This window comes from Asterias amurensis, chromosome 19 (assembly GCF_032118995.1).
Source record: "Asterias amurensis chromosome 19, ASM3211899v1".
NCBI lineage: Eukaryota > Metazoa > Echinodermata > Asteroidea > Forcipulatida > Asteriidae > Asterias > Asterias amurensis.
The window spans coordinates 12,414,959-12,428,788 of NC_092666.1; the positions used below are offsets into that span (position 1 = coordinate 12,414,959).

The following is a 13,830-nucleotide window of genomic DNA, read 5'->3' on the forward strand; positions in this document are numbered from 1 at the left end:
GGTGTTTATACGTATGTGTGCGCTAAATTAAAACCAACCCTTCAAAATCATATTCATTGTCTAATGTTTTTAGGGTTTGACATGTTTGAGACTGTAGGCCTTTAATAACCACACTTTTGCCTAATCACAGGACCAAGCATAACGAACTTATCTTAAAGCCATTCAACACTTTCGGTACAGAAAAAAAAAAAAAATTGACAGATTTACAAATAATTTACAGGGTTTACAGAAGGTAATGGTGAAAGACTTCTCTTGAAATATTATTCAATGATATGCTTTACTTTTTGAGAAAACATTAAAACTATATCAATTCTCGATAGCGAGAATTACGGATTTATTTTAAACACATGTCATGACATGGCGAAACGTGCGGAAACAAGAGTGGGTTTTCCCGTTATTTTCTTTCGACTCCTATGACCGATTGAGCCTAAATTTTCACAAGTTTGTTATTTTATATATAAGTTGTGATACACAAAGTGTGGGACTTTGACAATACTGTTTACCGAAAGTGTATAATGGCTTTAAGTGGGATTTGCGGCTGTAACTAGAAACTGTTTTGGTCATCGGCCAGTGATCAACCATTGGCAAGTTCAACTAAAACAATTTCTGGTTACAACCGTAAAAATGCACCACTGTAGTCCAAATCTTTTGGTGTTGAGTGACCATATTGGGTGCGTTGATTAGCTTCCCTGGGTCGATCCCGCGGTACTCATTCAAGTGAGCTGCTGACGACAGCTAATCGAACGATCACACTCGCCCTTTCGTGGTGATGTCATGCACCTCGAGCCAGCCCCAAGACACTCGTTCCACAAGCAGGGCACTGGGGGCTGACCGGAGTGAGCCCCGAGAATGATGTCAAAGCTATTCGAATATACCGGGGGCAGACCGGGGTAGACACAGGGAATCTAATCGAGTGCATTATTTTAGAGGATTCAGGAGTGTCTCTTGTCAAGGGCACTGATGAGGGAGTTGGGGTTAAAAACAGTTATTTTATTCAACTGCAGTCAGTAGTATTTCACACCAAGGGGGATAGTTGCTTAGTTGTTTATCATGTTTTCTAAACCTCAACTTAAAGGCAGTGGACACTATTGGTAATTGTCAAAGACCAGTCTTCTCTCTTGATGTATCTCAACATATGCATTAAATAACAAACTTGTGAAAATTTGAGCTGAATCAGTCGTCAAAGTTGCGAGAAAATAATTAAAGAAAAAATACCCTTGTTACACGAAGTTGTGTGCAATTAGATGGTTGATTTCGTGACCTCAAATTCTAAATCTGAGGTTTCGAAATCAAATTCGTAGAAAATAACTACTTTCTGGAAAACTACACGTACAGTTTATAGCACTTCAGAGGGAGCTGTTTCTCACAATGGTTTATACTATCAACCTCTTCCCAATAATTATTTTGAGTAATTACCAATAGTCTCCACTGCGTTTAAAAAGGTAAAAATAAACAGGTCTGTATTTATCTTTCACTGTATTGATTTTCAAAATAATTTTAAACTCTTTGCAGGAGCTGTTGACGAGTCAGGTCAGATGCCGTATTACGCAGAGCAGTGTGCCTCGATGTTAGCCGTCACATTCAGCAGCGGGGCTGCCAATAAACGCAACATTGTAAGTCAACTCATTCTCAGATACATTTGGTTTCTGAGGCCTGTGATTTTTTCCTGATCTCAGGATTTAAGGCCCGGTCCCACTGCAGCGATAACGAGGACGATAAAGAGAACAACGCCAAGAGAACGCATTCTATTGGTTGAATGAGCGGGTGTGTATTCTGCGTGGAGCAAATCAACCAATAGAATGCGTTCTCTTTGCGTCGTGATCGTTATCGTTCTCGGTATCGCTGCAGTGGGATCGGTCCTTTAATCCATTAGGAAGACATGATATTCTTCCAACTTAAGTCTGATTTCTGATTTTTTTTTCTCTTGGAAAAATCTGAAAAATTGTAACCAAATAGCCTAAAAATTGTATTAAAGTCTGCTTATGTGTACATTTATGTACATAGGTCAGACTTTGTACCTGATAAAATGTTCCTACTTTTTTTCTTAGAACCAAATACCATGCCTGCATAAGGCCTAGATACCTCAAAACTCACCTCTTCAAAATGGCATTCCAAATCCTGGACTTTAAATTGTGACTTTGCGAACCTGCCCCCTTGACTGGCATTTTTTGACAGGTTTTATGCGCTTTACATGTATAAGTGCTTTTTACTATTTTTATTATAATTATTATTACAGGTTACTACGGATTGGACTTTAGCCAAAGGTACAGGCTGTACATCGAGTCACACTGGTACTTCAGCAGCTGCACCACTAGCTGCAGGAATGATCGCCCTTATGCTTCAAGCTAAGCCATGCTTAACATGGAGAGACATACAGCACATCATTATCCATACAGCATCAAAGGTAAGTATTATATGATTGCCCTTACTAAGCCATGCTTAACATGGAGAGACATATAGCACATCATTATCCACACAGCATCAAAGGTTAGTATTATATGATCGCCCTTACTAAGCCATGCTTAACATGGAGAGACATACAGCACATCATTATCCACACAGCATCAAAGGTTAGTATTATATGATCGCCCTTACTAAGCCATGCTTAACATGGAGAGACATACAGCACATCATTATCCACACAGCATCAAAGGTTAGTATTCTATGATCGCCCTTACTAAGCCATGCTTAACATGGAGAGACATACAGCACGTCATTATCCACACAGCATCAAAGGTTAGTATTATATGATCGCCCTTACTAAGCCATGCTTAACATGGAGAGACATACAGCACATCTTTATCCATACAGCATCAAAGGTTAGTATTATATGATCGCCCTTACTAAGCCATGCTTAACATGGAGAGACATACAGCACATCATCCACACAGCATCAAAGGTTAGTATTATATGATCGCCCTTACTAAGCCATGCTTAACATGGAGAGACATACAGTACATCTTTATCCATACAGCATCAAAGGTTAGTATTATATGATCGCCCTTACTAAGCCATGCTTAACATGGAGAGACATACAGCACATCATTATCCATACAGCATCAAAGGTAAGTATTATATGATCGCCCTTACTAAGCCATGCTTAACATGGAGAGACATACAGCACATCATTATCCATACAGCATCAAAGGTAAGTATTCTATGATCGCCCTTACTAAGCCATGCTTAACACACTTAAAATTGCACTTAAGTTTATTTTATCATCCAGGAAACCACTCCTCGTTTTCAATTCCATCTTTCCCCTATTTTTTTTGTTTATGTGTGAAACAGGTGGATGAGAAAAACTCTGTGTGGATCACCAACGCTGGGGGTTTCCACCATTCCCACAAGCATGGCTTTGGTCTGATGAGCGCTTGGCGTCTGGTCAATGCTGCTAAGGCGTGGCACTCCGTACCCTGGCTGTCCTCTATCAATAACGATATCGTGACCGAAAATAAAAAGATCTACGCTGGGAAGACGGTATCAGTTAGCCAAATAGGTAAAAGAACAAGGAAAGGATGAAGGCTTTACCAGGGATGTGATGGATCCGTTTTTAACTTGAAAACGTTTTTTTAACCCCGCCCCCCCCCCCCCATCGTTTAAATCATAAAAAACATGAAGATCAAATCAGATATAAATGCCTCAGATTGCCCCAGATTTTTAATAAGGGAATCAATGTGTGGTGAATAGGTTTTCAACTAGTGGTTTAAACACAACGAGGCCTGGTTCTTGATAATTTTACTGAGACAAAGTCGTGGTAAATTATCAAGAACCTCGGCTGACCAGTACATGTTTCCGACATTGAGCATGTTTTAGTCACATTGCCCTTACTCATTTGAAGACAGAAAAATCTCAGCTCTGGAAGCCAATCAAAGTCTGCAATATTTCTGATTTATTTTTTCCTACTTTCCATCCTTGCCTTTTTAGTTTCCAATTCCTCGGCTGATGATAATGAACTTGAGACGTTGGAGCATGTTTTAGTCACAGTGTCCCTCACTCATTTGAAGAGAGGAATGCTTCAGATTCAGCTGGTCTGCCCGAGCGGAACGACCTCTGTCATCGGAGCAAGACGGAAAAAGGATGAGTAAGTTAAAAAAAATTATCCCATCGCAACATAAGCGTTGAAGGGTACTTTTTGTGCGACACAAAACACAAACTGCCATGGATTTATATTAAACTTACACAGTTTGAAGATTATGATAGTTAAAAGCTTCTCTTAAAATTTTTCTTTGTGTCATGGCCTAGCAGTTAAGAGTACCAGATTCAAGCTTTGGTGTTTGATCAGCAGAGTGTGGGTTCGAGTCCCGGTCCAGACACTTGTGTCCTTAAGCAAGACACCTAACTGATTGTATGTTTCTTTTAATCTTTATTGCAGCTCCACAGAGGGCTTGAAGAGCTGGACTTTCTCCACAGTGAGGTGTTGGGGTGAGAAGCCATCAGGGAAATGGACTCTCTCTATTAAAGATAACCGTAAGTCACTTTCTACTCCTGGAACCATTCACTTTGGATTTGACTGGTGCACATTTTATAACCTTGCATAAATACCTCTTACAGTTTTGCTATTCCTATTGGTGGAGAGCATGTCCCGTGGGGGTGTTTAAATGGTTGATAAAGACACAGCTGAAGCTGTTAAACTTCGCGTGTTGGACAATCTAAATACTGCGATACACAATTCATAGCGTTTAGTAACTGCACGTAATATGTGTACACGCGCGTAAACACATCAATCGACGCGCACAAAACACTTTTACGAAAGTGTGTGGAAGTTTGCAAACTTTGAAAATTTGCAAAAGCCAACAGTGTCACACTGTCTATCAATGTGAAACTATTATACTTTTTAAAAGCTGTCAAGGTCATTTATGAATATGAATGAAAGAGTGGTGACTCGTTCTTAAAGGCAGTGGACACTATTGGTAATTACTCAAAATAATTATCATCATAAAACCTTTTTTGATTACGAGTACATGTAATGGGGAGAGGTTGATAGTATAAAACATTGTGAGAAAAAGCTCTCTCTAAAGTGACGTAGTTTTCGAGAAAGAAGTAATTTTCCACAAATTTGATTTCGAGACCTCAAGTTTTGAGTTTGAGGTCTCGAAATCGAGCATCAGGAAGCGCACAACTTCGTGTGACAAGGGTGTTATTTTTTTCACTATGATCTCGTAACTTCCATGACTGAGCTGAAATTTTCACAGGTTTATTATTTTATGCATATGTTGAAATACACCAACTGTGAAGACTAGTCTTTAACAATTACCAATAGTGTCCACTGTCTTTAAGAGGCCATTTAGGAAATCATCGCCTTATCTCTTATTTATCATTCTCATTTTTGATTATTTGATTACACATCCAACTGCACAATTAGCGAATAACCGTATGAATAGGAAACTAAAAGAAATGGTAAATTTGAGACGTGGGAAGAAAACCCCGCTCTAGTTCAACATAATTCATCATTTTTTAAAGAAAGTGAAAAGCCGGACATTAATCCCTTCCTCTCAGCGTATTGTTTGTACGCTTGTGAAAGTATTTATAATTGTGAACATTCCCACCGCTGAATTTTGTTTACATGATGACGTAACTCATATGTCTGCAAACAGATCCAGTTGCTGCGGATGGTTCTGATGTACAGAAAGGTGTACTACAATCATGGCAACTCAAGCTGTATGGATCCAGTATGAACACGGATGAAATCAACAAAAGAAAACTGTAAGACTTCATTGTTGTTTAACTTCCAGTATGCGCTAATCCACCAATCAGAAGCTCGAACTACTGGGGGATAAAAACATATGTGCTACGACCTCTGTTTTATATCCTACTTCTCTGTTTTTATTACACAGTGCATAATGTGAAATGTAATTTTCTCACGCTCCGTATACAGAGAGTGCAAAAATTACATTCTAAACTTTATGTGCGTGAAATAACGCTCCGAAATTTTGAATTTTGCGCGTTGCAAGTGAGACTGGAGGATAAATTTGTTTTTGGCCTCGTTGGATATGGGACGCAGAAGCGCTATATTTTTCGTATTCCACTTGTGCTTGTGTGATAACTTATAATTAAACGCTTTATCTTCGAGTACGCGCTAGTCCTCTATTCAGATGTGCAGAATGGAGTGGTTTGCACGGCCCATATCACTACCTGCATCTTGTGTTTTGTGTGTCACCCACCAAGTTTGCTTGAAATTAGGAAAAAAATGTAGTGCGTCTGCGCCCCATATCCAAGGCCTCGTTGGATATGGGACGCAGGAGTGCTATATTTTAACCTATTCCACTTGCGCTTGTGTAATAACTTGTAATGTACAAACTAGTTATTATTCTGATGAAAGGGTACACTGAAAGCCTGATACTTCACAGAGGCAACAAAAGTGATTGCCTCCATGCCCCTTGGTCATTGTTTAGGCGCCCTTGAAATGCTACAGTAGAAATTAAAAATTTCCTCATAGGGTGCCCTTTACCAAGGAGAAAATGTCTTGGTGCCCTTGCCCTTTCCAAAACGAAGCATACAGCACAACTTTCTATAACCATTTTTAGCTTTGGAGAAAGACTTAAGGCCCGGTCTCAATGGCCTAGACAACGATAACGTAAAAGAGAACGCTGCAGTTGACTCGGCCTTTAGCCGTGGTAGAAAGATGAGACCATTAATTAACTGTTAGCAACTCCTTTGACTTTTTGAGTTTAAGAAAGGAGTTTTTCTTAAAAGCAACTGTGTGCTCCGAATTGTAAATGTTTTTAATAAGAATCTTGGATGATTTTGACTCTACAGTCTAGTCTCGGAAGCAATGAGTGGAATATTCTTAGATGCCAACTTAACCGAACCGTGCTCCTATTACTGGAACTCTGGTTACGAAGAGGAAAGCTACTTATCCTCCAAGGCTATGCAGGTAAAAATAATATTTATGGGTATTGCTAATTTTTCTTCACTTAGGCATTTGCATAAATTCAAATAAGTGTATCACTTGATTAGAAATATTATTACCAATTACAGTTTTAAGCATTGATTTTGTGGTGCTATTATCAATAGACCCTTCCCGTTAAATAATTATGTTAATTGCACATAGCGCATGCACACTTAAAGTTTGTTTTTTTCAAAATGAGGGAACATCGCGCTGTTTTGTCTGCGGCTAAAGGATACATGATGCTTTGGCGTTGTCTAACCAATAGGGTATGTACCGATGCCTGAACGTTAGCATACTTCATGGGAAGGGTCTATTGCATGTTATAACACCCCTTGCAAGTATTCTGCCTGCTGATTGGTTTAGAGCACGTCACATGACATGTCTAAGTTTTGCTAGACGACGGCCGTCGGTTTGCCATGCGCTAGTCCGAAGACTAGCGCATGGCGCTGTGCGCTAGTCCGACAGACTAGCGCACGGCATGCAGTACCCAGACGTCCGTTGCGTGTTCGAGTATGATAAATTGATAGTCTGTAACCATTTCGGAATTGCACGACACTACATGCAACACATTAAGTAAAAGTGTTTGCAATCTGTATTCGCGTCGTCCGTGGATTGTAGCATTCAGGTCTGTAACTTAATAATAATAGTACAGTATTTAGTAATGTTTGGGGTGTTATAAAACAAATATTGACTGCTTTTACTCGTGCAATGGTTAAAAACTATGACTCCCTCTGTGATCCCGGAGCGTTCTATTTTCCCTTGGCTTCGCCTCGGGAAAATAGAACGCTCCGGGGATCACCTCGGGAGTCATAGTTTTAACCATAGCACTCGAAGCAGTCAATATTTGTATAATGAATATACATGTATCTTTGAATCTTGATCTTGGACAAATTTTGTTAAACTTTTCAGATGTTGCTCTACGTCAGCGGCTTATTCACTCTGTTTGCGGTCTACTACACCCTGGAGCAAGCCTTCTGCAACACTGAAGACAAAGAAAAAGACGAGGAGCAAGGAGGTGATGAGGATGATCCTCAACAGAGGACGCCTCATCTGGACAGGCCCACAGGAGGTGACCGTGAGGAAAACATGCGCCTCTTAGAAGAAGGTTCATCGGAGAGGTTGGATCTCGACGGAAGCTTCCAGAACGTGCTTCCTAAAGAACCTGATCAAAGAGGTCATCATGCGAAAGAGGAGATTCCGTTGCAACGGTTAGATGATGCCGAGGTACATGATAAGAACCTCAGAGGCTCCAAGTACCTCACAGACAATCACTCGCTGGGTGAGGTCAACTCAAAGGAATGCCACACGAGGAGAAACGGACATGACGAGGTGCTCCTGACGAAGATACATTCTGTGAGAGGAAATAAAGTGCTCAGGGACGGACAACGTTTAGGATGTGGTAGGGAGGAACAGGTGCATGGCTTGAAGAAGGAGGAGGCTGAGGTACTCGGAGGGCATCATCCTCCTCAGGGGAGTTGTAATAGAAGCAAGGGCTATGAGGAGATAATCAAGAATCTTGTGGAGTTTGTTCCAGAAAGTACGAACCTTCCAGTCGCGTCAAAATGTGGACACGAGTCGGTAAGAACATGTGCATGTAGCAGCCAAAGTGAAACCTCCAACGTGCAATACACCACGCTCAGCATCTCTGATTGTCAAAGCTGCTTAGCGAGTAGAAATGTGCCTGTCGACGATAAGGACCCTTCCAAGCATGCTTCGCTTCTTCCTAAAGGTGCAACTGACAAAAGTGTGTTAGTTAAATCGCTTATGGATGCCACAAACGGGGATGGGAAGTGTATATGCTCCAAACTGCGATTAGTCGGTCACAATTCTGATTCTGTGGAGGGGTCAACTTTGAGTCAGTTCACTGAAATCGACCAATCATCAACCGTGTGTGATAGCTGCAGTTCAGAACAGCTTACGTCATTGGCTGCACCGGCAGACAATCATCCAATCACAAGTGGCCTTTTGTCATGTGCAATTTGCGGAGTGTACAACCTCTCGAACAGTTACAGTAAAAGTTCCCTCATCGGTGCTTACGTGTGTAGACAGTGCGCCCGCGTCGAATCACAACTCACTTCGAAGTCTACTTGTAAGAAGGATGCCGGACTTGCAAGAGACAGTATAACTATATGTAACGAACAGGAGCTATTGCTAGATACCAGCTTTTCATGCCCCCCTCCATTCTTTCAAGATTGCTAGAAAAAAGTGTTCATATTAAGAGCCCAATGTCATGGAGTTCCTACCACATCTAAGGGCCTTGTCACACAAGACAACTTTGAGGCAACCCACTGCAGTGCATGCTACATGACCAATTTTGGAGCACTGGAGTTATTTTGCAAACGATGTATTGCGATCCACAAGAAAGCTGAGGTATTGTTTGCCTGTAAGCGAAGTTGCCTCGTGTAACAGGGCCTTAGAGTCTTGTCAACACAAGGCAACTTCTACAGGCAACTTTGAGGCAACCATCTGCAGTGCATGTTACATGATCGATTTTGGAGCACTGGAGTTATTTTGCAAACAATGTCTTGCGATCCACAAGAAAGCTGTGGCATTGGTTGCATGGAAGTTGCCTCGTGTGGCATGGCCCGTAGAGCCTTGTCACACAGGGTCCTTTAACCCAGGCAACTTGGAGGCAACCAACTACAGTGCATGCTACAGGACCATTATGGTAGCACATGAGTAATTTTTCAACAATGTCTTATGATCTCAAAGTGATATATGTGAACATTCAAATGTGAGTGCCCTTTCTTGGAGATTGCCTGGAAATGGTTGCCTGTAAATTGCCTCGTGTGACATCGCCTTAAAGAGGATAGTGTAGGGAGCCAGTTAAATATCTTATAGCATTCATAAGGCATTAAAGGCCTGTGGTAATTGCCAAACAATATACTTGCATTATGCTTTATTTTCTAAAAGAAAATCAAAGTGTTAATAACCCAAGTATGCATAGTTGATATGCGTATCTAAACATAAATTATATTTTATGATGATAAATGTCAGTGCTGCGAAAAAATTATAAGCGTTTTTTTTAAACATGCTCAACTCAAGTCATCAGTTGGTCTTGTTGTTTAGTTACTGTTGTGGTACTTGTAAGTTATCACTACTAACGCAAGTTTCGTCTAATAATGTGAGGGATGCCTTAACTTAAAGGCAGTGGACACTATTGGTAATTACTCAAAATAATTATTAGCACAAAACCTTACTTGGTAACCAGTAATGGGGAGAGGTTGATAGTATAAAATATTGTGAGAAACAGCTCCCTCTGAAGTGACTTAGTTTTCGAGAAAGATATAATGTGCATCGTATTTGATTTCAAGACCTTAGATTTAGAATTTGAGGTCTCAAAATCAAGCATCTGAAAGCAGCACGACTTCGTGTGACAACGGTGTTTTTTTCTTTCATTATTATCTCGCAGCTTCGATGACCGATTGAGCTCAAATTTTCACAGGTTTGTTATTTTATGCAATATTTTGAGACACACGAACTGCGAAGACTAGTCTTTGACAACTACCAATAGTGACTAGTGTCTTTAACTTACGAAAGTCACCATGACGTTACAATTAGGACCTTTTGGTTGGTAAAACAGCTTCAGTTCGTAAAGGAAAATGAGTAGCTGCAAAACTGTTGCATTTTGTGTTCAATCAAACTTTTTTCTGGAAGATTTTAAAATCAATTTTGAAAGAATTTCGATAAATCATTGAAAATAGTTTTTAATTGAAGCTGTAATTTTTTTTACGAGGAAAGTTAAATTATTATAAACGTATATTTTGCAGAGTCGTACATGCCAAACACACAGGGACTTTTTGATTTGTTTTTATATTATTATTTTTTAGAGCCTGTGACTAGTTTTGTTGGAAGATCTAAACGATTTCCTAGTTTTGTTTGTGTTAAACGAAAGTTATCAATAAAACGAACATCAGTCACTTCTTGATTACCATATGTACATGCATCAAAATTTAAGCATTTCATAAGTTTTCTGGGAGATTTATACTTTTATTTATACAAAGTGGCAGAGTACTGAAAAAATCTAATCTGAAATTTTTGAGAATGAAATAAACAACTCTGATTATGAATGGTAGTTGAGGCCGAATGCACTAGCAGATAAGAGCACCATTGTAGGATATTGCAAGGAAAGTTGACCTCTTTACAAAAGAACTGATAAATACAGAAATGTTTCCTTCCTTGAAGCTTTTGAAAATGTTTATGTCAAAACTGTCTGCTAAATTTTTGGCTTGAATTTGAAATGTCATCAAATATGCATATTATGTGAGGCATTGTTTGCTTTCTGCATACACATTTTCATCCCACAATTACATTATACAATCTGGTAATTTTTTAGAATAATTTCCAAAGGTGTATCCTTTCTGAAAGTCCACTCTTTTGAGAGATTTTATAATCACTAACTTTATTTGGTTCATATTTCTGATAATGTGTGTGTTTTAAGGCCTTTTTACTTTCGCAAATCCCAAAAGGTATAAAAAGTGTGTTAGGTAAGCATTTATTGCATTTGTATACTTTTTTTATACTGATTTTCCTGCAGCCTTTTCTAATTTTTATATTAAGAAACAGATTTCATTTGCTTATTGCCTTAAAATAAATTGCCAAATTTTACCCCAACGTGATCAGTATAAGGAGCTAATTAATTTTTAATTAATAACAAATTATTTATATCAGTATGAGGTAATCATCATTTTAGCAAATTAATTTTGCCAATTAATTCAGATGTGTGTTACTCAAGTGTTGAAAAAACTTTCCCTTTTTTTTAACGCTCAAGTGTTGTGAAAACTTTCCTTTTTTAAACGCTCAAGTGGTGTGACAACTTTTTTTTTTTAACGCTGTATCGCATATATACTTAACCTTTACTTTACAAAATAAAATCAAGCCAAAGTAGATAACTCAATGTGTAAAAACCACAAAATGTATTTGTTCTTTTAAAAAAGTAATATCTACAGCAGCAATTTTTAAAACAATACCATTACAAGATGCATTTATGCTGTCAAAAGGCAGTCAAATATTTTAGTCAGGGGCCCAATTTTTTGAAGCTGTCTAAGGTCCAATGGCATAGAGCTGCTGAAGCACCAAAGTAGCTAAGCAGAACATGATTATGCTTAATACCAGAATAAGAACACCAGCTGTGATATCACGTCATGTGTATAATATGTAACTGGCATCCGGGTTGGTTTTGCTTAGCAGTAGAATGGTGTTAAGCATCATTCTTTGCTTTTAAGCAGTTCTGCAGAGAGAGATACTAGGGGTATTTCGGTTGTATAAGGCCAAGTCACACTGCAGCGAAAACATAACGATCACGCCGCAAAGAGAACGCATTCTATTGGTTGAATTGCTCCGCACAGAAAACGCCCACGCTTATTCAACCAATCGAGGGCCTGCATTTCTATCGTTCTCGTTTTTGAGCTTGTTATCGTGGCCTGTGTGACCTTTTTTCTTTTGTTTTTAAACCGAAGCTTGTGTGCATTGTGCATTTCTTTTGTGCTTTGAAAGCTGTTTGAAATTGGGCACTGAGTCCGTTCCCCTTATACATGGAATTTGTTCTTCCTATCTACCTATTAGAATACATGATGATGAACGTAGATTTTTAAATTTGCGCTTTAATAAAGGTTCTAGTACCTTTTGAAGACAAAAAACAGTGTCTTTAAACAAGTAACATTAGGGCCTAATCCATGCCAAAATTATATTTGTATTCGTATCATTGCAAGGAAAATGTATTTCGTTTCTTGGACAATGTGTGTTAAAGACCCTATAATTTATGTATGCCACTTTAACAATGACATGTTAATTTTAAGTTGTGTTGTTAAATATTCACAAAGAAATTAATTTAGGTATTGACATAATTAGAACAGTAGTTTTGTTTATTTGGTTTGACGTTGTTTGTTTCTGTTTTCTTATTTAATTTCGGTGAAGGGATTTCTTTTTTTTATGTGTTTAAGGTAACTATTTTATTTCTTTTTTTTAACTATTTTTATTCTGTGTCGTGTCAACCTGTCATAAACGCATCAGTACTCTGATATGAAAATGTAATAATTATTGTATTATTTTAATTTTCAAATAAATATATTGGGACGCTCAATTGAATGTTTGTCTCTTTTAGCTTTCCTGATTGCGAGAGATTTTGGTAGTATTTGTGCCTATACATGTAGGTGGATGTGATGTGGTTTTTATTGCCAACCAATGGCTTGTGGCGTTATATAACACGTTTTTTGTTTACCTTTGGGGTGAGGGGGGGTAGCTCCTTTTTTTCTCTATCCTTCTCTCTTCCTTCCTTCCTAGTGCATGCTTTATGATTGAAGATATTCGCACTGTCAGACCCTCCTTACGGTTGAACTCCTTCTCTTTGCGATTTAAAGACACTGGACACTAGTGGTAGTTACTTAAAATAATTATCAGCATAAAACCTCACTTGGTAACGAGCATTTTTATTGGGAGCTGTTGGTAGAAGTATAAAACATTGTGAGAAACAGCTGCCTCTGAAGTGACTTAGTTTTCGAGAAAGAAGTAATTTTCCACGAATTTGATTTCGAGACCTCAAGTTTAGAATTTGAGGTCTCGAAATCAAGCATCTGAAAGCACACAACTTCGTGTGACAGTGGTGTTTTTTCTTTCATTATTATCTCGCTACTTCGATGACCAATTGAGCTCAAATTTTCACAGGTTTGTTATTTTATGCATATGGTGAGATACACCAACTGTGAAGACTAGTCTTTGACAATTACCAATAGTGTCCACACTATAGAACACAATTGCATTATGCAGCAGCGTCCGGGCGGACATGATTGCATATGCAAAACCGTCCCGCAGACATTATTGCATATGCAATAATGTCCTCCGGATAGTATTGCATAGAGGACATTATTGCATGCGACACCGGCGCTATACCAACTGAGCTTATCTAGCCCTAGCCCTACATTGGCGGTGTCCCTATGAATTTT

At 38.9% G+C, this 13,830-nt stretch overlaps 1 protein-coding gene across 2 annotated transcripts in view; it reads left to right on the forward strand.

The window, feature by feature from the left end:
• Positions 1 to 12,976, forward strand: part of LOC139951382 (proprotein convertase subtilisin/kexin type 7-like) — a 43,305-nt gene extending 30,329 nt beyond the window's left edge. For both annotated transcript variants that reach the window (XM_071950257.1, XM_071950258.1), the window contains exons 9-16: positions 1,513 to 1,613; positions 2,237 to 2,404; positions 3,289 to 3,496; positions 3,925 to 4,081; positions 4,373 to 4,467; positions 5,595 to 5,703; positions 6,757 to 6,874; positions 7,799 to 12,976. In XM_071950257.1, the coding sequence (XP_071806358.1) occupies positions 1,513 to 1,613; positions 2,237 to 2,404; positions 3,289 to 3,496; positions 3,925 to 4,081; positions 4,373 to 4,467; positions 5,595 to 5,703; positions 6,757 to 6,874; positions 7,799 to 9,088 (2,246 nt within the window). In that variant the 3' untranslated portion in view covers positions 9,089 to 12,976. The remainder of the gene's footprint in view (positions 1 to 1,512; positions 1,614 to 2,236; positions 2,405 to 3,288; positions 3,497 to 3,924; positions 4,082 to 4,372; positions 4,468 to 5,594; positions 5,704 to 6,756; positions 6,875 to 7,798) is intronic.
• Positions 12,977 to 13,830: the final 854 nt, after the last annotated feature.